The sequence below is a fragment of the Phytophthora parasitica genome (genome assembly GCF_000247585.1).
Source record: "Phytophthora parasitica INRA-310 unplaced genomic scaffold supercont2.49, whole genome shotgun sequence".
Lineage (NCBI taxonomy): Eukaryota > Oomycota > Peronosporomycetes > Peronosporales > Peronosporaceae > Phytophthora > Phytophthora nicotianae.
In genome coordinates this window covers 158,789-179,755 of record NW_008649035.1, presented here as the reverse complement: position 1 = coordinate 179,755, position 20,967 = coordinate 158,789, and the positions used below count along the sequence as shown (strand labels likewise).

General features: G+C 52.2%; 10 protein-coding genes across 11 annotated transcripts; 7 read left to right on the top strand and 3 right to left on the bottom strand.

Annotated features, from left to right (window-relative positions):
• Positions 1-132: 132 nt before the first annotated feature.
• On the bottom strand, positions 133-2,403 carry PPTG_15925 (choline dehydrogenase). Its single transcript, XM_008912690.1, has 2 exons — positions 1,083-2,403; positions 133-1,017 (listed from the first exon to the last, which is right to left on the bottom strand). The coding sequence occupies exons 1-2, from the start codon at positions 2,129-2,131 to the stop codon at positions 303-305; spliced, it is 1,764 nt and encodes a 587-aa protein (XP_008910938.1). The 5' UTR covers positions 2,132-2,403; the 3' UTR covers positions 133-302.
• Positions 2,404-2,578: 175 nt separating this feature from the next.
• PPTG_23736 (hypothetical protein) lies at positions 2,579-3,405 on the top strand (the record flags this gene model as incomplete). The annotated part of the gene is made up of 2 exons (XM_008912689.1): positions 2,579-3,291; positions 3,388-3,405. The coding sequence occupies exons 1-2, from the start codon at positions 3,112-3,114 to the stop codon at positions 3,403-3,405; spliced, it is 198 nt and encodes a 65-aa protein (XP_008910937.1). The 5' UTR covers positions 2,579-3,111.
• A 437-nt stretch (positions 3,406-3,842) lies between these two features.
• Positions 3,843-6,453, top strand: PPTG_15924 (hypothetical protein). The gene has a single exon (XM_008912688.1). It carries the CDS (start codon positions 3,980-3,982, stop codon positions 6,407-6,409), a length of 2,430 nt encoding a protein of 809 aa, XP_008910936.1. The 5' UTR covers positions 3,843-3,979; the 3' UTR covers positions 6,410-6,453.
• A 6-nt stretch (positions 6,454-6,459) lies between these two features.
• PPTG_15923 lies at positions 6,460-9,003 on the top strand (the record flags this gene model as incomplete). Of its 2 annotated transcripts, none has more annotated exons than XM_008912687.1 (4): positions 6,460-6,898; positions 6,972-7,107; positions 7,168-8,064; positions 8,093-9,003. In XM_008912687.1, exons 2-4 carry the CDS (start codon positions 6,996-6,998, stop codon positions 9,001-9,003), a joined length of 1,920 nt encoding a protein of 639 aa, XP_008910935.1. In that variant the 5' UTR covers positions 6,460-6,898; positions 6,972-6,995. The 2 variants fall into 2 exon arrangements, with proteins under 2 accessions (XP_008910935.1, XP_008910934.1); XM_008912686.1 differs by having other exon boundaries at positions 6,962-7,107.
• On the bottom strand, positions 6,993-10,285 carry PPTG_15922 (hypothetical protein). Its single transcript, XM_008912685.1, has 2 exons — positions 9,411-10,285; positions 6,993-9,338 (listed from the first exon to the last, which is right to left on the bottom strand). The coding sequence occupies exons 1-2, from the start codon at positions 10,252-10,254 to the stop codon at positions 9,121-9,123; spliced, it is 1,062 nt and encodes a 353-aa protein (XP_008910933.1). The 5' UTR covers positions 10,255-10,285; the 3' UTR covers positions 6,993-9,120.
• PPTG_15921 (hypothetical protein) lies at positions 10,154-14,396 on the top strand. The gene is made up of 4 exons (XM_008912684.1): positions 10,154-11,608; positions 11,686-12,295; positions 12,373-12,443; positions 12,514-14,396. The coding sequence occupies exons 1-4, from the start codon at positions 10,374-10,376 to the stop codon at positions 14,264-14,266; spliced, it is 3,669 nt and encodes a 1,222-aa protein (XP_008910932.1). The 5' UTR covers positions 10,154-10,373; the 3' UTR covers positions 14,267-14,396.
• On the bottom strand, positions 13,982-17,308 carry PPTG_15920 (hypothetical protein). The gene has a single exon (XM_008912683.1). It carries the CDS (start codon positions 17,288-17,290, stop codon positions 14,306-14,308), a length of 2,985 nt encoding a protein of 994 aa, XP_008910931.1. The 5' UTR covers positions 17,291-17,308; the 3' UTR covers positions 13,982-14,305.
• On the top strand, positions 16,848-17,900 carry PPTG_15919 (hypothetical protein). Its single transcript, XM_008912682.1, has one exon. It carries the CDS (start codon positions 17,402-17,404, stop codon positions 17,717-17,719), a length of 318 nt encoding a protein of 105 aa, XP_008910930.1. The 5' UTR covers positions 16,848-17,401; the 3' UTR covers positions 17,720-17,900.
• A 219-nt stretch (positions 17,901-18,119) lies between these two features.
• Positions 18,120-19,595, top strand: PPTG_15918 (hypothetical protein). The gene has a single exon (XM_008912681.1). It carries the CDS (start codon positions 18,400-18,402, stop codon positions 19,372-19,374), a length of 975 nt encoding a protein of 324 aa, XP_008910929.1. The 5' UTR covers positions 18,120-18,399; the 3' UTR covers positions 19,375-19,595.
• A 289-nt stretch (positions 19,596-19,884) lies between these two features.
• PPTG_23735 (hypothetical protein) lies at positions 19,885-20,203 on the top strand (the record flags this gene model as incomplete). Its single annotated transcript, XM_008912680.1, has 2 exons — positions 19,885-20,015; positions 20,059-20,203. 2 exons carry the CDS (start codon positions 19,885-19,887, stop codon positions 20,201-20,203), a joined length of 276 nt encoding a protein of 91 aa, XP_008910928.1.
• Between the last annotated feature and the right edge of the window lie 764 nt (positions 20,204-20,967).

Below are 20,967 nucleotides of genomic sequence, written 5' to 3'. Positions count from 1 at the left end.
GATTAATTGGAGCCCGATGTATTGAAAAATGTATGGTATGCTCTGAAACCATGTGGAAAACGTAACTTTGTTGGTTCTGAATTATTTTACCTTCGTACTTCCATAATTTTCTAGTACTTGAAGTAAAAAAACACTGTGCAAAGCTCCTCAGGAACCAAGCGCAAAAGGAAGGTAGACTGAAAATTACTTTCCATTTGACGTCGGTTTAAATTGGTTTGATATAGCTACGTCACCATTCTACTGCTATCCGAGGACTTGATTTTGTTCCACCCTCGCAAGAAACGAACAGAAGCCCTTGTAGCTTATCTCTGGCTAGTTTCCCAGTTCTTCGGCTGATACACCGGCGCCGTAGACTTGGGCAGAGGAGTCTTGCCGAGGATAATGTCGGCAGCCTTCTCAGCAATCATAATCGTCGGTGCGTTCAGGTTGCCGCTCACTATGTTGGGCATGATAGACGCATCCACAACACGCAAGTTCTCAACACCGTGCACACGCGTCTGAGGATCAACGACCGTGTTCTCGTCCACACCCATACGGTTCGTGCACGACGGGTGGTAGGCGCTCTCGGTGTGTTGGCGAATCCACTCGTCGATCTGGGCGTCAGTCTGGACGTCCTTGGACGGTGAGATCGGGTCGCCACGGTACTCGTCCAGCGTCTGCTGCTCCAGAATCTCACGCGTGAGCTTCACACCATTGCGCATGTCCACGAGATCCTGCTCCTCGCTCAAGTAGTTGGGCTCGATGATCGGGTGTTCGTGCGGGTTGTTGCTGCGCAACTTCAGCCAGCCGCGGCTCTGAGCGCGCATCGGCGAGCAGTGAGCCTGCATGGCGTGGTAAGCTCCAGGGGTCAGTTGGCCAGTCAGTGAACCAGGCAGGAAATGGTACTGCAGGTCAGGGTGACGCTTGCCGGGGGCGCTGCGAATGAAGCCACCCGACTCGAGGTGAGAAGATGCTCCCATGCCAGTCTGACGGAAGATCCACTCTAGACCAATAGCAACCATCTTGTGCGGGTACTTCCTGTAAGTTATAAACACGTCAGAAAATAATTCAAAGCTGCAAAAAAAAAATTTACAGCAACGTACCAGGTTGCGTTGTGTAGCGTGATGGGTTTCTTGCACATGTACTGGACGTACAAATCCAAGTGGTCCTCCATGTTCTGACCCACCGCTGGCAGGTGCTGCACCACTGGCACACCGACTTCCTTCAAGTGATCGGCATCACCGATACCCGAGAGCATGAGCAGTTGAGGCGAGTTGATGGCACCCCCAGACAAGATGACTTCCTTGGCAGCACGAACCTGCTTGGTCGTCTTGTTCTTACGGTTCTCAGTCTCCACACCGACGGCCTTCTTGCCTTCAAACACCACTTTACTCACAAAAGTGTCCGTGACGACTGTGAGGTTGGGGCGCTTCATGGCCGGACGCAAGTAAGCGGAGGCTGTGCTCCAGCGGAATCCCTTCCAGACCGTCATGTCCATCCAGCCGAAGCCTTCCTGTTGGTATCCGTTCATGTCTTCCGTGAAGGGATAACCAGCCTGAACACCAGCATCGATGAACTTTTTGAACAGAACCTGGTCCTTCTGGTTGCCGCGGATGACGTGCAACGGGCCGTCGCCACCGCGGTAGTCGTCCGGGCCCAGCTCGTGGTTCTGCGCCTTGCGGAAGTAAGGCAGACAGTCGGCGTAGCTCCAGCCGTCGGCGCCGCTCTCCTGCCAGTCGTCGTAGTCATACGCGTGGCCGCGGATGTAGACCATGGCATTTAGAGACGACGAACCGCCGAGCACGCGGCCGCGCGGCCAAGGCAGACGGCGGTTATTCAGGTGTTTCTGGGGTTCCGTGAAATAGTACCAGTTGTACTTGTCGTTGGCCAAGTTGTACGTGAGTGCAGCGGGCATGTGGATCTTCCAAGAGTCCCATTTAGTGCGGTCGTCGGGGCCCGTCTCGACCAGGAGCACCTTGTTGTTCGGGTCCTCGGTCAATCGGTTTGCCAGCACACAGCCGGCCGAGCCGCCGCCAACGATCACGTAGTCGTACTCGGCATTGGCGGCCGAAGAGCTCAGTGCACGTGCAGCAACTGGTGATGCGCGCTGCTGCAGGGCGGAGGCGGAGGAGCGGAGCGAGTGACGTAGCATTATCGGAGTCAGTGGCAGTTGAACTTGTGCGGTCGCGAGCCAATCTAATTATGACGTCGACTGCTGCACCAGTGGCGGGTTTCGGCCAATGAGGCGGGAGCGACACGCGGATTGGAGGAAATACGGCGCGTGCAGTTGCTGCTTGGCAGCCAGTATGCACGAGTAAAGATGAGGTGGCCTAGACGATAAAGGGGGTTCCGAGGCCAGCAGGAGCTTCCTATGCTAGCAGTGTGGGTTCGATGCGGTCGGCGGTGAGCTCCGCAGGATTGATCAGCCCACATGTCGCAGTACAGTGATGTCAGTAATACTCCAACTGGCACTCAAGCGAGGCAATTTCGCTGATCCGAAAGCAAAACAAGGTGCAGTGAAGACAGTTTTCCATTTTCAGGTGGATATGTTTTTGATTTGCTCTGCAAATGGTGAGAGGACAGCTCCGTGTTTTGGGATTTCGCTGGTTGCCTCTTTAGAGATACGGAGCCCAAACAGCCATCTCGCCACCAGCTGTTTATTGCCACGAGTGAAGAAAGAGATCCAAAAGCTTTTGCCCAAAGTTTGGGACCGCGTGGCATTGCACTCGCTGCTTGTTCACTTCGAGCAGAGCAGCAGCTATAATACCTGTGCGACCACAGCCACCGCTTTCGGAGCCACTAAGTACCACCAGGCAGCAGAATAGTAATCTGCTGGCGCTTCCGTTGATATCCCAACAGAACGACTGGTTGCGGTGGCTGGATGTCTCTGCTTGGTATTAACAGTTAATAATTACTTGATACTATCAAGGCGAGATTTGGTGAGTGTATCGACAACTGGGCGTACTTGCATGCCCTAGCGCATCTTGGTCACATCCGGCATGTGGTGTCACTTGCGGCATGTCGGTGATGTCAAAGGAAGCAGCCTACCCATTTCTTGGACTACAGCGATTAAGGCCAAGGAGTCCTTGGTAAGGACAACGCTTTGATGAGAAGCACGACGATGGCAAAGCAATGCCGACGTTTAGTGTCTCTATTGTCGATCCGGATACCAAGAAGCTATTGGACGAGCTGCAGGTCGGAGAGGTGTGGGTACAGGGCCCGTCAGTGGCTATTGGATACTGGAGGCGACCCGAGTATACCGAGGAGATGTTCCGTGCTCAGTTAGCAGGCGAAAACTCGCTCCTTCGAACGGTTCGGTGCCAACGGACTCCAGAGCGAACATAGCAACTTAAGCAACAAGTCACAATGTATTCGTAGCTCACTTATCCGTGGTTGGTCTTATCTTAGGTTAGTGATCAGCAATAATACTGTAGTGCAGAATAATCGGACTACATTGTGTCACACACGAATGCTCCATGGTTTCCGCTAGTACGTGTAGTGTTCTTTGTCGAGCATTGAAAGCGTGGATAGAATTACCGGCGGCTACGCAAAGTACCGGAGTTAATAGTGGCTCGGCAACAAACCACACCATGGTCGGCACTGTCGACTCGACAGTGCTTGCCCGTCATACTTTGGCCAGCGCGCAACAATCCGTTTACCTTGCGTGCGGAGTGCTCTCCGCTGCATCAGACACTGGACGTTACATGCTATATGATTCAGCGCCACAAACTCCGCCAAGGCTGTCCTCCATTTAATACTACTAACGTTAGTAGCATTAATACGCCGTTGTCTTTCTTGGCTCTCAAAAAGCTGGAGCGCGTAGTGGTCGGTCCGACGCCGTTCGTCAGACAAAATATTATTGTCTCAAATTCGTCGCGTCGTAGTGACTGGAAATAGCAATATTGGAGAAGGAATCTTGCGCTGGGTTGATATTGTGGCCTGCCGGGGTGAGATCGAGGGGCAAGGGCTGCCGAGGCGGTGATTGCAGCTAAGGGGAACGATGGAGTTGCCAAAGGATAAGGCAACCACCTCGACGGACGCGATGCTGCCATCCTACGCGCGACGCACGGGGCGTATCGGCAGCCTGCAGGAATTCCAGCAACGCGCCGTTCGCTACAGTCTCCAACCCGCCAACGGTCAAGAAAATAACTTTGCCGCCTTACTGAAGGACGAGCTCGATACCGACATCTCGGACACCTACGTAGGCGTCACCCCCGATCGCCGAGATAGTGACGGATCCGACTTCGTCGAGACCTTCCGAAAATATGGCGGCAGGAAATCCGTCTCGGGTGTATCACTCTTTGGAGGTGAGAGGGGTCGAGCTCTCGATAAGCACAGATACTACCGTCGCCAACTCAAAGCAGTGTGCTTCTTGATCCTCTTGGGTGTCATCGGAGGACCCTTGAATTACGGTATTCGAGTGCTGTTTAATTACCTCATTGAATTGAGAGAATATGTCGTAGATCAGGCCCCAAACTACGCATCAAAACTCGCAGCTTGGACAGCTCATACTGTCGTCTTTTCAGGTCTGGGGATCTTCTTCACGCAACTCGCACCGGTTGCTGCAGGCTCTGGCGTCTCCCAAATGAAATCGATTCTAACAGGCATCGATCCGCGGATGTATCTGCCTGGGTATTTCGACTTCTCGACGTTTCTCGCTAAAGTTGCTGGTTTGGTGTGTTCTGTTGGTGGAGGGTTAATTGTAGGCACCGAAGGAGCCTACGTCCACATCATGTCTATCGTCACGCACCATTTACTGAAGACACCGGTGTTTAAAGGCTTTAGTGTCCATCTCAATGGCCGACTCCAATTACTGGCAGCGGCCTGTGCCGTGGGCGTGTCGTCGCTGTTTTCGTCCCCAATCGGTGGCGTCCTCTTCAGTATGGAAGTCACTTCCACGTACTACCTCATGTCCAACTACATTAAGGCGTTCATCAGCGCCGTGGCTGGAGCAGTGATGCTACGGTTAACTCTGGTATTGGCAAAAAGCGAATCCAACCTCGCGACGCAGGCAGTCTTGAAGACGCAGTTTCCTGCCAGTCCGTTCACTATCTGGGAAATCCCCTTGTATATCTTCCTGGGGACTGTACTGGGTTTATTGTGCACAGCCATGATGTGGTTCTTGCGCAAAATTGCTGAACACAGAAGCTCCTTTCGAAAATCATCCCAGAAGTGGAAAAAAGTTTTGGTTACGTGGATTGATCCGCTTATTGTGTCGATCTTAACCGCGGTGTTAACGTTCGTACCAGGTGAATACGCTCGACATAACTCGATGGACGACCTTGCTATTTTATTTACCGAAGGCGAACTCCCTTCGTCGTGGCATGTGACGTCCAAGTACTACGCACTCTCCATTTTATCTGCTGTGTTCATGTTCCTACTCCCGCTATGCATCACTCTGCGGATTCCTACTGGAATTTGGGTACCAACGTTCATCGCGGGTGCCGCATTCGGTCGCATGTTTGGAGAGGTCGTCGCTACAGTTTTTCCTAGCCTCAGTGTGATTCCTGGAACGTACGCATTGGCTGGTGCTGCTGCGTTTGGCACTGCAGCCACTCGCGCAGTCTCCGTCGCGGTCATTACACTGGAAATCACGGCGGCAATGTCCATGATCCTCCCGTTATTCTGCTCTTCGCTTGCTGCGATGGCAGTCTCCAACCTGTTCAAGGAGAAATCCGTCTACGACACGTTACTGATCGTGAACGAAATGCCATTCCTGCCTCTTGTAGACTTTGAACCAACTGAAACAGCAGGTGACGTCGTGGAGCCATGCTTGGTATACATCACCAAGCGAACGTCAATTGCTCGTATCCTGCTCGCACTCCAACGACTGCCGCATCATGAAATACCAGTTGTTGATGATGAAGCGTCGATGGTCTTACTGGGAGTGGTGAGTGGCTCCCAGTTACGAAGGTTCGTTAGGAAATACTACGAGTTGAACGGCATCGCAGAGGTTGATGTGGATCTTGGCGAAAAGCCCCAGAAGGAAACGCCGTCGCTATGGTGGGCCACACTGAAGGACAAGCTTACGAACACTCGAACAGACAACACGGGTGGCTTCAACGGCATGGGATCAATCGATATCACATACAACGCATTGTCAACCCAGAAACATCATTTGATCGGGCCTGGAGGTGGCGCAGTTCCGTTCCTACTGGACGACTCGAAGATGTTGGGGCTGTTAAACGAAGGCTGGGACAGTGCCAAGGCCGAGAAGCTCAACGCAACAGTGAAGATCACGGAGGGGCGGATCTGTATCATCCGTCCTATGGCCATGACCATCTCGAGTAACACGCCTCTGGACGATCTCCACATGATCTTCACGATGCTCCGCTGTGATCACTGCTTTGTATGCGACCACGGAGCTCTAGAAGGAGTTGTCACCACTAAAGGACTACTGCGCTCCGGCAAATTCGCCGGTGTTGCGTAACTAGAAACAATAGATAATCCTAGTGTAGTTTGATTCGAATCTTCTTTTGATGTTCGCGTCGAAATGCATGAGCAAAGCCTCAGCGTGTAGATGGGACATTTAGCGTGACGTGTCGTGCCGCGCATTCCTGTCTTCGTGTACGATGGTCTCCGCTGTTAATGAACTTCAGGATCAGTTGCTGCCGGCTCACAAGCGCCGCACGGGGCGGATCGCGAGTCTCACCGAGTTCCAGCAGCGCGCTGCGTCGTACGACCACGACGACACCGAGGAGTTTTTAGTTGATTTGGACGCGCACAGTGAAGACTCAGACTTTCTGAATGCTTTCCGCAAATATGCGGCGCAACGATCCATGTCCAGTGGCTCGCTCTTCGGTGGAGAGCGAGAGCGCGCCAAGAACAAGCGGAAATACTACCGACGACAGCTCAAAGCGGTGAGCTTCTTGGTGCTCTTGGGGGTGATTGGAGGACCATTGAATTATGGGATCAGAAGGTGAGTTTGGAATGGAGCTGAAGTAATGAATGGGCTCGTAACCTGGTATTTTTGACAATCTAGTGTGTGCCAGGAGCTGCTGGATCTGAGAGATACGATGGTTAACCAGACGACATCGGAGCTGGCACGGTACTTCATTTGGACAGGTCACACTGTGGTTTTCTCTTTCGTTGGTCTACTTATCACAACGATAGCCCCTGTGGCTGCAGGTAAAAAGCAGTGGGATTGATGCTGTTGGAATGCTAGCTTAACGTTATGTGCGTTTGAAGGTTCGGGTGTTTCACAGATGAAGGCGATTCTCACAGGAATTGATCCGAGATTGTATCTTCCTGGCTACTTCGACTTCACTACGTTGGTGACCAAGATTCTGGGCCTTATTTGTTCGGTTGGTGCAGGTCTCGTGGTAGGCACAGAAGGTTGCAACGTGCACATCATGTCCATCGTGACGCACCATATTCTCCGGTTGCCATTTTACTGCGGTTTTAGTTCACACCTCAACGGCAGGATCCAGCTCCTAGCAGCAGCGTGTGCAGTTGGTGTGTCGTCGTTGTTTTCATCTCCAATTGGTGGCGTGTTGTTCTCGATGGAAGTCACAGCGACGTATTATCTCATGTCCAACTACGTCAAGGCGTTCATCAGTGCTGTGTCTGGAGCTGTGATGCTTCGGATGACACTAGTTCTAGCCGAAAGTACCTCCAAGCAAGCGACCACAGCGATTCTAGCCACGTCTTTCGGTGGACACCCCTTCTCCATCTGGGAGATTCCATTGTACATGTTGATGGGAGCGATGCTAGGACTCATGTGCATTGTGATGATCAAGTTACTACGAGTCATTGCGCAAATTCGAAAGGATTTACGCAAATCCTCACATACCTGGAAACGAGTATTCGTCGAGTGGATCGATCCATTCATCGTCGCGGTATTATGCGGAACTCTGACGTATGTACCGGGTGAGTTTGCTCACAGCACGACAATTGACACGCTCTCGACGCTGTTTACCGAGTCGGATCTCCCTGATTCTTTTACCAAGTTCTCCAAGTTCTACACGCTCTCTGTTCTGCCAGCCATCTTCATGTTCCTGTTGCCAGTGTGTATTTCACTCAAGATGCCCACAGGCGTGTGGGTTCCAACGTTTATCGGCGGTGCTGCTTTCGGCCGGTTATTTGGTGAAACACTGTCAACGTTGTTCCCCAGTATCGGCGCTACACGCTTTGGCGGGAGCTGCTGCGTTTGGAGGTGCAGCCACGAAAGCAGTCTCGGTCGCTGTGATCACCCTCGAAATTACTGGTGAAATGTCGTTGATCCTCCCGATCTTCTGCGCAGTGTTGGCTGCCATGGCAACGTCAAGCTTGTTCAACGAGAGGTCAGTCTATGATACACTACTGATAGTCAGCGGCACCCCGTTCCTCCCGATACTGGACTTCGAACCAGATGCTTGCGCTGGAGATATCGTCGAAGTATTCACCGTATATATCACGAAGAATACAACCGTGGCAAGGCTGTTGTTGGCACTGCATCGGCTTCCAAACCAGGATATTCCTGTTGTTCAGGACGATAAATCGATGGTCTTGTTGGGGGTTGTCAGCTCTACGCACCTCAAGAAATTCGTACGAGCGTATTATGCTGCAAACAGCCTCGAGGAAGTAGAACAGGATCTTGGTGAAGAGCCCAAGTCTTCGTCATCAGGTTTCTCTTGGGCTACACTGATGGATGTCGTCAGAAGCAACCAGGTTGGAGGACTGAACGGGAACATGTCGGTCGATGAGACGTACAGCGCTCTTACGTCGGCGGCTAATCATCTGGAAGGCAGTGCACCAATTCCGTTCCTGATGAACGACGAGAAGATGTTGGCCTTATTGAGCGATGGATGGTCCGCGTTCAAGCGAGCCAAAATGAACGATAGAGTCAAAATCACGGAGGGTAATGCCTGCGTTATCCAGCCTGTTGGCATGACGATATCGAGCAACACTTCACTGGGTGACGTTCACATGCTCTTCACCATGTTGCGCTGTGACCACTGCTTCGTATGCAACCGCGGCGCACTTGAGGGTGTAGTGACCATGAAGGGTTTGCTGCATTCCGGAACGACTTATTGCAGCAGCTAATATCTAACGTAGTAAGCACCAGCACCAGCTTTCTACAACTAAAACGGGGTGAAATTAGTAAACAAACGGATTCATATTAGCATTGACGCGGTGGAACCCGCTACCCAGCCGTCTTCTCTAGAGCAACATGACCGGCTGGCGGCGCCGGAACGTCAAGTACACAGGCGACGCTGCGTGAGCCAACATGCTAATGCTCTTCTCAAATGTCCACGACGTGATGGATTTCTTGTTGATCGCCACCAAAATGTCGTCCACAGCGATGATCCGAGCGGCTACGGACGGACTCTCCTGGTTATTCTCGAAGTCAATGAAGCCGCCGACCACGAGGTTTCCCTCTGCAAATACACAGCCACAAAACACATCAGCGTTAGAGTTCCGATACAAAAATCAGGTAACAAGTCACTCACGGTTCATTCGCAGTGACATGCCCAGTCCGTCTGGTCGTTTGGGCACGGCCACATCGTAGACAAAGTCGGTCTGGAGCGGAGTGAGCAGGTCGTTCATTGCGGCCGCCATAAAGTCCGCCCGAAGCGATGGATGCAGCACCATGGTCCCGAGTACGAGCGTGACGGCCGCCGACTCGGGCACGAAGTTTCCGTAGAGAATGAGCATCTCCATGACCTCCTGAGGCAGCACCAGAGTGCCGCCACAGCGCGGGCATTTGCGCTCCATGATACGACGGAATGACATGTCCACGCCCGGTATGCGAGTGACGACGAGGCAAGACTCACAGGCCGCCAGTAAGTGAGTAGCGCGCTCTTCGGCTGGAGCGGAGGAAGCGCCAAATGCCATCGTAGACGGCGTTTTGAGGTTGTAGGCGTTCATCTGCTGCTGTTGGGGGGTTTGCTGAGGGTTGTACTGTTGCTGCTGGGCGTTGTACTGTTGGTAGAGAGGATTGTATTGCTGCTGGGGCTGGAACTGCTGAGGCATCTGCATCTGCTGACTGGCCGCCACGGGGTTCATGGAGGCGGCATCGTAGCCAGAGGAGACGAAGTTCTGCTGCTGAGGTGGCTGAGGGATCTGTTGAGGCTGTTGAGGCTGAGGCAAAGCAGGTTGCAGGCTCTGCTGGTGCTGTCCGAGTCCTTCAGGGACTTGAGCTGGGACTTGTGTCTGCTGCTCTTGAGCCTGCTGGTCCAAAATTTGCTGCGAATTTTGCGCAGACTGCTCCTCTGCGACAGGCGGTTGAGTTTGTTGCTCCTGCTGCGCATCCTGCGGCGCCTCCATGGGCACGGGCTGTGCCAGCGCCTCCATCTTAAGCCGTCAAAATGTGTACAGATTCAAGTAATCGTACTTAATCCAGCATCTCCACCACACCAAGCATTCACTCTTGCTTTATCCGATTTTTGGCGCCAATAGCCAAATTAGCAACAATGGCCGAGAGCTCTGCCCGCACTGGCAGCGACGCTGAGCGCGATGAGCTCACGGCCTCTGCACAACACGACGAAGAGCTCGAGGACTTTGGTGTGGCCTCATCCGACGAAGAGGCCGACGCTAATGAGCCTCAGCTCGACGACGCAATGATGAACGAACTGCTGCTTGTGTGCTCCAACTTGGGTATGCTTCGCGTACAAAACGAAGGCGAGGAGCCTGTGCTGATGCGTGGCGAGAACTGCGCCGAGTGGATCCACGATCTCCAGCGCGCTTTGCGTAGAGACCACGCGAAGCACAAACTGGTGGCCAAGCAGTTGGGCAAATGGAAGATCTTACAGAAGAAGCTACTGCCACTGCTCGTCAATCACCAGCACGACTGGGCGCTCGTCTTCTCCATCCTTAAAGTGCTAGTGATGCTCACTATGAAGCCTCCAAAAGACTCCACCAACATCGCTCAGCAGCTCAAGTATCTGCGCCAATACAAGCACGAGTTCCTGCGCTGCGGCATCATCCCCATCATGATGACGATCCTCGTGGAGCCGCTGTCCCGTAAAGGAAAACGCACGGCTCAGGACTATTTGAATATGGAAATTGTGCTCACTCTGATCAGGAACTTACTGGCAATCCCCAACGAAGACCCGAGGTTTGTGACTTCGACCACGTCGTACTTTAGTCATCTACAGGAGGATCTGATCTGTACGTTGCACGAAGAAAACGTGTACGAGATGATTTTGCTATTCGCACAAGATATTGACTCGCCAGAGAACAGAGAATGGAACTTGTTGATCATGGAGATGATCGACTTGACGCTGGACTGCTCGCAGCCGAAGTCGGTAGTGGCATTCGCGAAGAAACAGTGGGAAGGCACAGCCAAAAGTTTAGGTGAACAGGTGGCTACATCGACGTCATCGAGTAGTTCTACAGCGTCGAGAGCTGGACGAAACACGGCACCGGCGAGAGGAGATCTCCTGGCGAAGCTCAACAATGAAAAGAAGGCGTCAGCGTTGCATCAGTCAGGATCACGTCGTCATTCTAACTTCGGCGGTGTGCTGACGATGGTCGGTCCGACTGGGAGGTCGACGGTATTGTCGGATTTCTCGAAGACGGTGTATGATCAGGTCCCCCAGGCAGCCAAGAAGCCGGTCTCGAGGAGAAGAGGAAAGAAGAGTGCGGCTCCAGTTACAGACATCCACGAAATCTTCGGCGGTAAAGGCAAAGTGACTGAGTCCGACGAGTAAGTTTTGAGATGACGTGTGTGCCCTTACGTTGGGCTTTATTAACCGTGTTTTATGTTGTGATTTGATTTGTCAGACGTACTATGAGTGTCCTTCAGGAGATTTGCGACTCTATCGTTGGAAAATCATATTTCCAGCTCACGAACTCGTTGAAGACAGAGTTCCGTCGAGGCAGCAACAAGTTGATCTCCACGGATCGTCTCCAGTACTTCCACCTCGTTTGGTTCCTCATGACATATCATCGCTTGAAGGTCCAAGCGCTGAAGTCGCACTACAAGCAGCAGCTGAAGGCAGCCCAGAAGAAGACGACGGAGCTTCAGAATGCGTTGGACTTCACCACTCCTCCACCTCCGGCCCCTGAAAAGCCGGACTACGACGAGAAGGCAGTGCTTTCTACGCTGGATATGTTCTCGTTCAACTTTGTGCTTCAGTCAATCGAGAATTACGCCACGATGAAAAACCATCACGGCATGACTGTTTCAGTCCAGCTTCTGACTGAGATGATGGCATATCTTGCAGAGCTCACTGCAAGTGATGACCCCCGCTTCCAGCGTATCGCCGACTCTCTGCAGCATAAGATCTTTTACGAGCGCGACTTCCTGGATCGGCTGCCGGTATTGCTGAAAACATGGTCTCCAGGCCTCTTTCCCAAGGCATACGTGGTCGACGTCGTTACGCTCACACATGTAAGCTATGATGGATCTACATGCTGAGCGAGTGGGTGACTTGAGCTGATTGTTGATGTTATTTCTATTGATCGCAGCTCGTCTTCAAAGTGCTGGACTCTCAAGGAACTATTAAGGTTCTTTCACGAAGAAAAGCATATCTGGACAAGTAAGTGGACGTAACCGGGTGTCGCTAATATGCATGACATTGCCTCACTATTGTGCGTTGCTGTTTCCAGAAAGCGACAGAAGAAAAAACGAAAGGAGGGGGAGTCGAAAGACGGTGAAGACTCGGATGACAGCTCTACGGATGAAGAGGAAACAGAAAGACAGGCACAACTCCTTATGGAAATGCAACGCAAAGAGGCTGACTTTGACGTGCGGAAGTACTTTTCAAGTATGGTGTCAGCAGACACGATCCGGATGTACTGCTCTCTACTTGCCGATTACCGTGAGAACAGCGCAAAAGTGAACCATTACATTCACTCGTTCTTCTACCGGACAAAGCACTTCAAGATCTACCAGCAAGAGGAATGGACGATGCAACCGATGCTCTTCAACATCCACGTGTTCCTGCTGTTCAACAAGATGCTCCAAGACTCGTATATCCAGCGTCTCCCCGAGTACAAGAACTTCCTGGACTTCATTCGTGGCGTTGTTCGCGACTTCTTCACACTCGCTGACAAAAACAACTTGCTGTTTGTGGAGGCTCTGCTACGTCAGACGTACCCTTCCAAGTCGTGTATACTCATCCAGCGAAGTTACGACCCGATGGATTCAATGAGCAAGTCCAAATCGGAGGCTGTTGCACTGGGACGAGAGAGGAGAATTGAGGCGATTAACGAGTCAAGACGACACCGCATTGCTCTGGATCATGAAGAACTTGAGGGTGAGGCTGAGTTCCAGTTCACGCTTGGGCCGTCGGATTTCCAGTCGACGTCGCTGGTGGATAAGGAAACTAAAGAAGACGAGGGTGAGGCTGAAGGTGACGCCGAAGGTTCGTCCGAAGCTGCTACAGCAAAGCCGAAGCTGAAACGGAAGACGCCAATGTCTCGCGCGGCGACGGAGAGGGCAAAGAACTGGAGTAAAGTCGAGGATCGTTATCTGGCGAAGGTGTACATGAAATTCCGTCATCTGCCCTCCGTGTACGAGGTCATTTCGTACGAGGACATGTTTCAGGAACGTGATCGAACACCCGAGCAGATAGAACGTCGTGTTAAGTACCTGAAGCTTCACCGGAAGACGCACGACTCATCTGATGAAGAGGAGAACGAACAGAGTGCTTCCGATGGGGAACACAATGGCGATCTCGAAGAGAATACTGTGCGAGAATCCAGATTAGAAAAGGACCTCGCTAAGCTTGACACTGCTCATTCCAGACGACGGCTGCGTCGTGGAGCAGACTTAAGTGATGATGACAGCGACGACGATATGCTTTTAGCAGGACCAACGAGTGCAACAACCGATCCGTCTAGCACTGCTAACGCTGCGACGGACGAAATATCTATTGGCGCTTCTGACGCAATCCCTGATGCGGAGATGAACGGCACAAGTCCGACTGTGAATTCGTCAAAGAACGATGACACTGACGAAAGCCAAACGCAAGACATGGAGGAAACCCAAGTACTTGAGGACAACTTGGACTCGCATCCTCTAACAGAACAGTCTTCAGAGGCGCAGGAAACTCAAGAGTTTGAAATTGCGGATGCCGTTGACCAGGCTACGACGCCAGAGGTGTCTATTAACGGTGCGAACAGTGAATCTGGCAATGAGGCTGAGGACACCGAGATGGTTACTGCTGATATGGATGCTGCAAAGATAAATGGTAGCCAGGTGGACGTAGTCTTGGAAGAAGCCGCTGATGCCCAGTCTCTTAAGCGAAGCCGCGCCGCCGAAGGGGATGTGGAGATGGAAGACACGCCAGCGAAGAAAGTTCATCGCGAAGAGGAGGCCTCAAGTGCTGATACATCTGCGAGCCAGCGTAACTGTTAAAATTTGGGTGAGCAAAGGTCAACATTGATAAACATTTAGTTAGATGATTCCTTCCTGCAGATCCTCATCTGCGTCCAAGGTGTCTGCATCAGTCTCCTTTGAACCCATGTTGATCCGATGTGCACTGACGATTTCTGAGAAGCATTGTGTACGCAGCAGAGCTCGATAGAACGGTTGATCTTCTTCAGCACGCGTCGCTAGGAACTCGGTCTCGTCGAAGATAACCACAGACTCCTTCGTGTCGCCCACCACCAGACAGGCATTCGTATGGCCGCTCAAGAGCTCCGAGAACAGATCAAAGCAGATTCCTCGTACCTGCTCATCCCGCTCAGCTTCCGTCTCGGGAGGCGAAGAATACACGAAGGAGCTGTCGACGTTATCAATTGGCGTCGTCTCACATCCTCCTATTGCGTCGAACTGCAGCGTTCTCGGGAATAGCAACCTGTCCAGCTCATGCTTAGCAGCTTCGAAGCATCGAGGCAGGAAGATCGACTCTTTACCCACATCATCTCGCAGCCCCAGACCACGCCAAGACACGGACTGGTCGCCGACGTATTCCACGACTTTGCGATCCACATCAGCAACGAGATACAAACCCCGCGTTGGAAGATCTGATCGTACCGCAAACTCGCTGTTCACACCCACGAGAATTGGTGTGGGACACTGCAGATAGGACAGCAGAGGCTTTGGCAGCACAGGAGCATACACGTGACACCACGAGAACGGACGCAACAGGTTGCGGATCGCCTCAGCGCACATGGTCAGCAGCGAGTACTGGCTGGCAACTACTACGATACTGCACTCCAGCACAGCGCTGGCGAGAATCTGGAGGACCATTGCAGTCCCAAACTGCTCGAAAAGGATCGTCATCGGGACATCCACTTGTGTCTCCAGTGTACTCAAAGGTAGACTCAAAATGCTGCTGTGTTTCCGATGAGCCAGACGCCGCATTTCCGGGTGCACGTACGTGTGAGTTCTGGCACTCGTAATAGTCGTTCTTCTCCAGCTGAGACTGCTTTGAAACAGCAACGCTAATCGATCATGCGCGAGGACACTGGATGGCTCTTGGACGCTTTGAACGTGCTCTTCCACCAACTTCCTAAGCGAGTTCACGAGCGGTAGATGCGATAGCAAACAGAAGCCTTTGGCCACATAAATCTCGTCGTTGGAGGATCCCACGTGCATGGGCTCATACGTCAAGTAGACTGATCCAAACAGGAATCCATCTCGACCGCTTTGTTGGAAAGGGAATAGGATATCAGCAGGACACTTTTCACCACCTGACCGCTTGATGAGGATCCGTCCGCTCGGAACGAGGAAAGTCTTGATTCGTCGTCCAATGTCCTCAAAGGACTCATCGTTGCTGTCCTTTTCCTTGTGTGGATTGGGAACAGGCATGAGCATCAGAGTAGCAGCGGCATCCTCTCCCTCCTGTTTCTCCATGAACGTCGCGAACGTCAGGATGGTATCGATACCGCAGTCATCTTCCTTCGGCACGGGTGCATTCGCACTAGGAGACTCGTAGTTGGGTCGGTAGTGCACTTGAAGTCCTTCAGGAAGCTTAGTCAGTCGGATGATACTCTCGAGATTCAAGACCACCTTGGCAAAACCACGCTCGTCTGTCTCCTCCGAATCGCTCAGACTTCCGGCTTCGCTGTTGCTCGCACTCAACTGATCGGAGCTTTCAGTGGTTGTTGGTTTGCTGTCAGCGCTCTCTTCTTCGTCTTCGTGCTCATTGCTGCCCGCTTCACTCTCCCCATCAGCTACGTCAGCATTGGTGTGCACCTTCGAGTACTCTGCGGATGAAAAGGCTCTGGACAGAAGCTTCGGTGGCGAGTCTTTGGATTCCACGAGATCAAAGTGGATAAGCGAGTCCTTCAGCGCAACTTTGTAGAGATCGCTCTTGGTGAATCGATCGTACCACGACGACCTCAACATGGCGAAAATCTCTTGCTGTGCTTTGTTAAATAGCGACTTGGCTACAGGTTGTGGCGGCTGGAGTTTATCATCAAAGCGACGACTAGATACCGCCAAGTATAAGTCGTTCTTGGTCGCAAGAGTGATGGCCTGCGAGTCATTCTGTGCCTTGTCCACTAGCACACGTGCCAGTCGCCAAAAGAGCTCGTATTTCTCTTCTTCCAGCAAAGGTTTCAGCACGTACTCGACGTGTAGCCAGAAGTACAGCTCGAAATGCTGTCGACTTTGCATCAAGAAGAGTAGAAAATAGTGAGCTGCTCGTGGTTGTTGTAATACTCTCTCCATCGGGATCCTCCTGGTACCGTCTTCGGTATCAATAAGCATTTGCAGGTACTCGTCGCTCTTCAAGAACCTCGGCATCTCTTCCCGAGTGAGCCTCATGTAGGCCAGTTTCTGAATGGGAAAGAAGCTGTCGTTTACCTTGTCTGTCTTGTCAATATTGTCCTTCACCAGCTGCTCCAATTCGGTCGTGAGCTCTAGTGTTGCGGCGATCTGAAACTCCGACGAATTGTCAATGTACTTGTGCCATATCTTACGAGCCTGTTCACGTTGTTTCCCTTCGTCCACTGTCTGGAGCTGCTCGATCTCCATAAGGAAGAGCAGAACCTGGTGATAGTTACTGTGTGTGGTATCGCTAGGACTCTCAGCGTCCACAGATAAAAACTGCAGCAGATACGGCAGCTTCTTCGGGTCTTTCACGAGCTCTTTGAGCGTGAACGGCACGTGGCCCTGCAGCTTCTGGAAGCTCGTCGTATCCATCCCCACCAGCTGTCGATGCGTCTTGTGCGTGGGTTTCTTCCATTGTAGTTTGTTGGGGCGGAAGAGCTTGCGCAGCTTGGAGCTCACGGGGAATGGGTACGAAAGCTCCGACATGTTGGATTTGGGCGGTGAACTGCGGCCTGTGAGACGCACCGAGTTTCTCTTCGGGGCAGGTGGAGGACTTGGACCTACAGCGTTGAGTGACGACCGACTGGGGGCGTCGTTCCCGCTGGGTTTGTCCTCCCCGAAGAGCCACGAGTCGAGGCTCACGTTGGTGATGGAGCGCATTATTGCGGACTAAGGATTTGGTGACATGATGAGCAACTGTAGCGATTGGAGCAACGTATTAGCAACGTAAAACGGGTTTGTGCAACTTTACTTCAGTTAAGAATAAGAAGGATGGCGGACCGGGCAAAGGTGCTGGCGCTGTATAAGCGCATCCTGACTCTGCACCGACAAAAGCTGGAGCCACACATGCGGGTTCTTGGAGACCAGTACGTGCGCGACGAGTTCAAGCGGCACAAGAGCGCAGCATCCAAGTTTGTACCGCCCTTTATGCAAGAATGGGAGCAGTACGCGGCCGTCATGTCAGACAAGAAGGACCGCTTCGGCCAGGAGCTCTCGGCTGAGGATAAAAAACTGCTGGACGGAGAGCAGAAGGTCAAGCTGCGCTCACTGCAGGACGCTGCCAAGAAAGTGGGCGAGACAATCGCTTAGAGAGAATCAATGCAGGTTTGCTATCGACTTGGTTGTTTGTTGATGCATTTAGTTTGCCGTCGACGTGTATTGAGCCGCAAAGTTGGAGACGAACGAACTGGCTGGACCACGAGCTATGATAACCTCGACTCGGTGGGTGCAGGTCTAGCTTAATCTAACTCGTATAAGTCGACTTATCGGGCGCTTTACGCAAGGTTCGTGCCGCACGTGCGGCGCCAGGCTACATTGCATCAGCAAGACTATCGGCGATGTTTAATAGCTCTCGGATTGCATGCCCTGCTCCACGAATGTCGCCTTCGTTATCGACGCGTTAGTGTGGTCTCTGGTGTGTGGCGAAGCCCAGATACTTCGAAGCTCAAACGAAGTACGCTGCGATTTCTCCGGTTCGCAAACCGGAGAAATCGCAGCGTACTTCGGCATTTCCTGCTGCCAGCTCACACTGAATCGATGCAAAAGCAAACTCCTCATGTGTGACTTCGTGTCCAGGGCTTCTTGCCTTTTTCACACATCACAGACGCCAGGAGAAAAAGCCCAGAAGCTCCTTACAAACTTCAAGTCTCTTTCCGACCAATCACTTGCTGGGCCATGAGGCGTCACTCTCCATCCTCCTCCATTGACGCCGCCCTTCATTGCGTGCGTCGCCTAGCGCCGTGCATCCGCCTCCCGTCCCTTTAGTCAGCATGTCCAGCAGCAGCAAGAGCAAGAGCGAACCGGAGATGCGTGAGTTCGGCCGCGATCTCCGCCGCGCGCGCACCATCCTCATTAAGATCGGCACGGAGATCGTGCACTCGCCCGAGGGCCTGTTGGCTATGGGGCAGATCGGCAACATCGTAGAGCAGATCGCAGCGCTGCACATGCGCGGCCACAACATCATCCTCGTGTCCAGTGGCTCTGTGCCCATCGGCAGGATGGTGCTGCATCGCCAGTATCTACTCTCGGGCTCCATGCAGTCACATCTCGGCGGCCAGGTGGGCGACAACGTTCAGTTCGACGAGAAGGCATGTGCTGCCGCCGGCCAAAGCGGTCTACAGAGTCTCTACGAGATGCTCTTCGCTCAGTACCATCTGGCCTGCTCCCAGGTGCTGGCATCTGACGCAGACTTCAGGGAGCCACAGGTCCGTGCCAACCTCCAGCGTGCCATGCGCGCCCTACTGGACGTGGGTATCATTCCTGTTATTAACGAGAACGACGTCATCACGCTACGTACTACGCCGCTTATCGTGGAGAACAAGATTGCCTGGGACAACGACTCACTCGCGGCGCTGTTCGCCCAGGAGATGATGGTGGACCTCATGGTGCTTATCACGGACGTCGACGGCATCTTCACGGGCTCTAAGGACAACCGAAAGCTCATTTCAAGGTTCCAGCGCGGCGACAAGCAGATGATCGCGTCCGAGAGTCGTGTCGGAGCCATTGGACAGAAGGACAAGCTACACTCGTGCATTCGCGCAGTGGATAGTGGCGCTGTGCGTGCTGCTGTGGTGGCGAAGGCGGAGCAGGGAGTGCTGCTGCGGATTCTTAACGGTGAGCGTGTCGGTACTCTTTTCGTGTCAGATGGAGAACCTATTGGCGACGCCAAAGTGGAGGAGCAACACATTGACCCGATGTATTCGGGTATTGCTCCACAGGCTCGGAATCGTATAAGCAAACTATAAATGACTGTACCGGTAAAGGTAAATGTCGGGGTCATGGCGTGCATTTTTTCCGACTATGGCAGGCACTGAGTTCCCTCCTAAGGCAATAATGATCGGTGGTTACTGCCACACACTATTTCAAAAAAAAAATACGCGTATGTGACCAAAATGTGGACTACAGCACTAAGGTTAGGGCAAACAAAAATAAATTCGAGCCTTTCATTCTCAATATTCTATCTCGGAAAACTAATACTTGTTTCTTTGACGATTCACTCGTTCTATTCACAATAAAACTAGCTCTGTGTTAACGGTCGCTACAGCAAAAATCAGGACTAAAATTTCCTGCTGTCCTGTATAAACACGACAAATATAACATGTATCTACTGCGGTTAGGTGTGTATGACAAATATCAATAGATGACAGGTTACCCTTAGAGCATTTTACCAATGAGTTCAAAAACGTGTTTAGGGTTGGCGAAAGATCAGTAGCGCGGGGCACATTTCCATCAACCACTTTTTCCGAGTTTTGCCGATGGCGGCGATCCTGTGTCGCGCTGTAGAAAACAACACAGCGGTGCAAGATGCTGTCCAGCAAGTGACAACGGACAGTCTCAAGTGCCTCGCACGCAACACTCGACGCAGCTACGAGCCCGAGCAACGGGGGTATTGTGGTGTAGCAATTCCTGGTGATTGCTAGTGTGACTAGATTCAAGTTGCCAACGCTACGAACGCGTGGTCACGCGACAGGTGAAGATTACGATGCAAACGAGACAAAGCGGTGTTACTCCGACCTCTTGTCCGGTTCGCCTATGACCAAGAAGTCACTCAAGTCAGGTGGTCCGTATTGGTAAAGCTGGATCCACATTCAGCAGCACAGAACTGGCAAACCACGGTCCTATTGCTCGACGACGGTTGGAATGACTCTTCAATGGCTTCAATGATCGGGTGAATGCTCAGCGGAGACCTGGAAACGCGCAGGGACTCCTGAAGCGAATGTTGGCGCGCGAGGTGTCAATAACAGAATTTTCCTGGGATAGCAGTACGAAGTGCTGCAGAGCAGCTTGCAGGGAATTAATTCGTTATTCTTCGATTTTTGTTCTATAAAAAGTATTCAAAAATGTCCGCCACGCTTTCACGTCCTTTCACCCTTCATTTTTCTACCAGTACTGTACCACCACCGTTTTTTAAGATTTGCAATTATTATATTAGAGTGAACCACATATATTTAATATAGGAACATTGAAATAGAACCTTCGCAGTTAAACCACGAACAGCACGTAAGTCTCGGAACGCAAAAAGGCGACAGAGTTATGACGCTCTTGCCAACAATGCTTCCGTGTCCCGATGCTATCCCAGCCTCCGCCTCAGCCCTGCTCAAGCGAACAAAGCGACGTCCGGCTTCGAGTAAGCGTGCGGTCAATCTAGTTTGGGTGTGTTATGTGTGGTGTAGTAATTCCCACGGCAACTCTAGCTACTAGTGTAGGTAGGTTAAACCCACAACAATACGTCTAGAACGGCAGACGATCGTTCGGGCGTGATCTGAAGACCCAGACTCAGCCCTAGCACCAGGACAGACAGGACCTGTAAATCGCTTAAATAGGCCAACCAGTAAAAA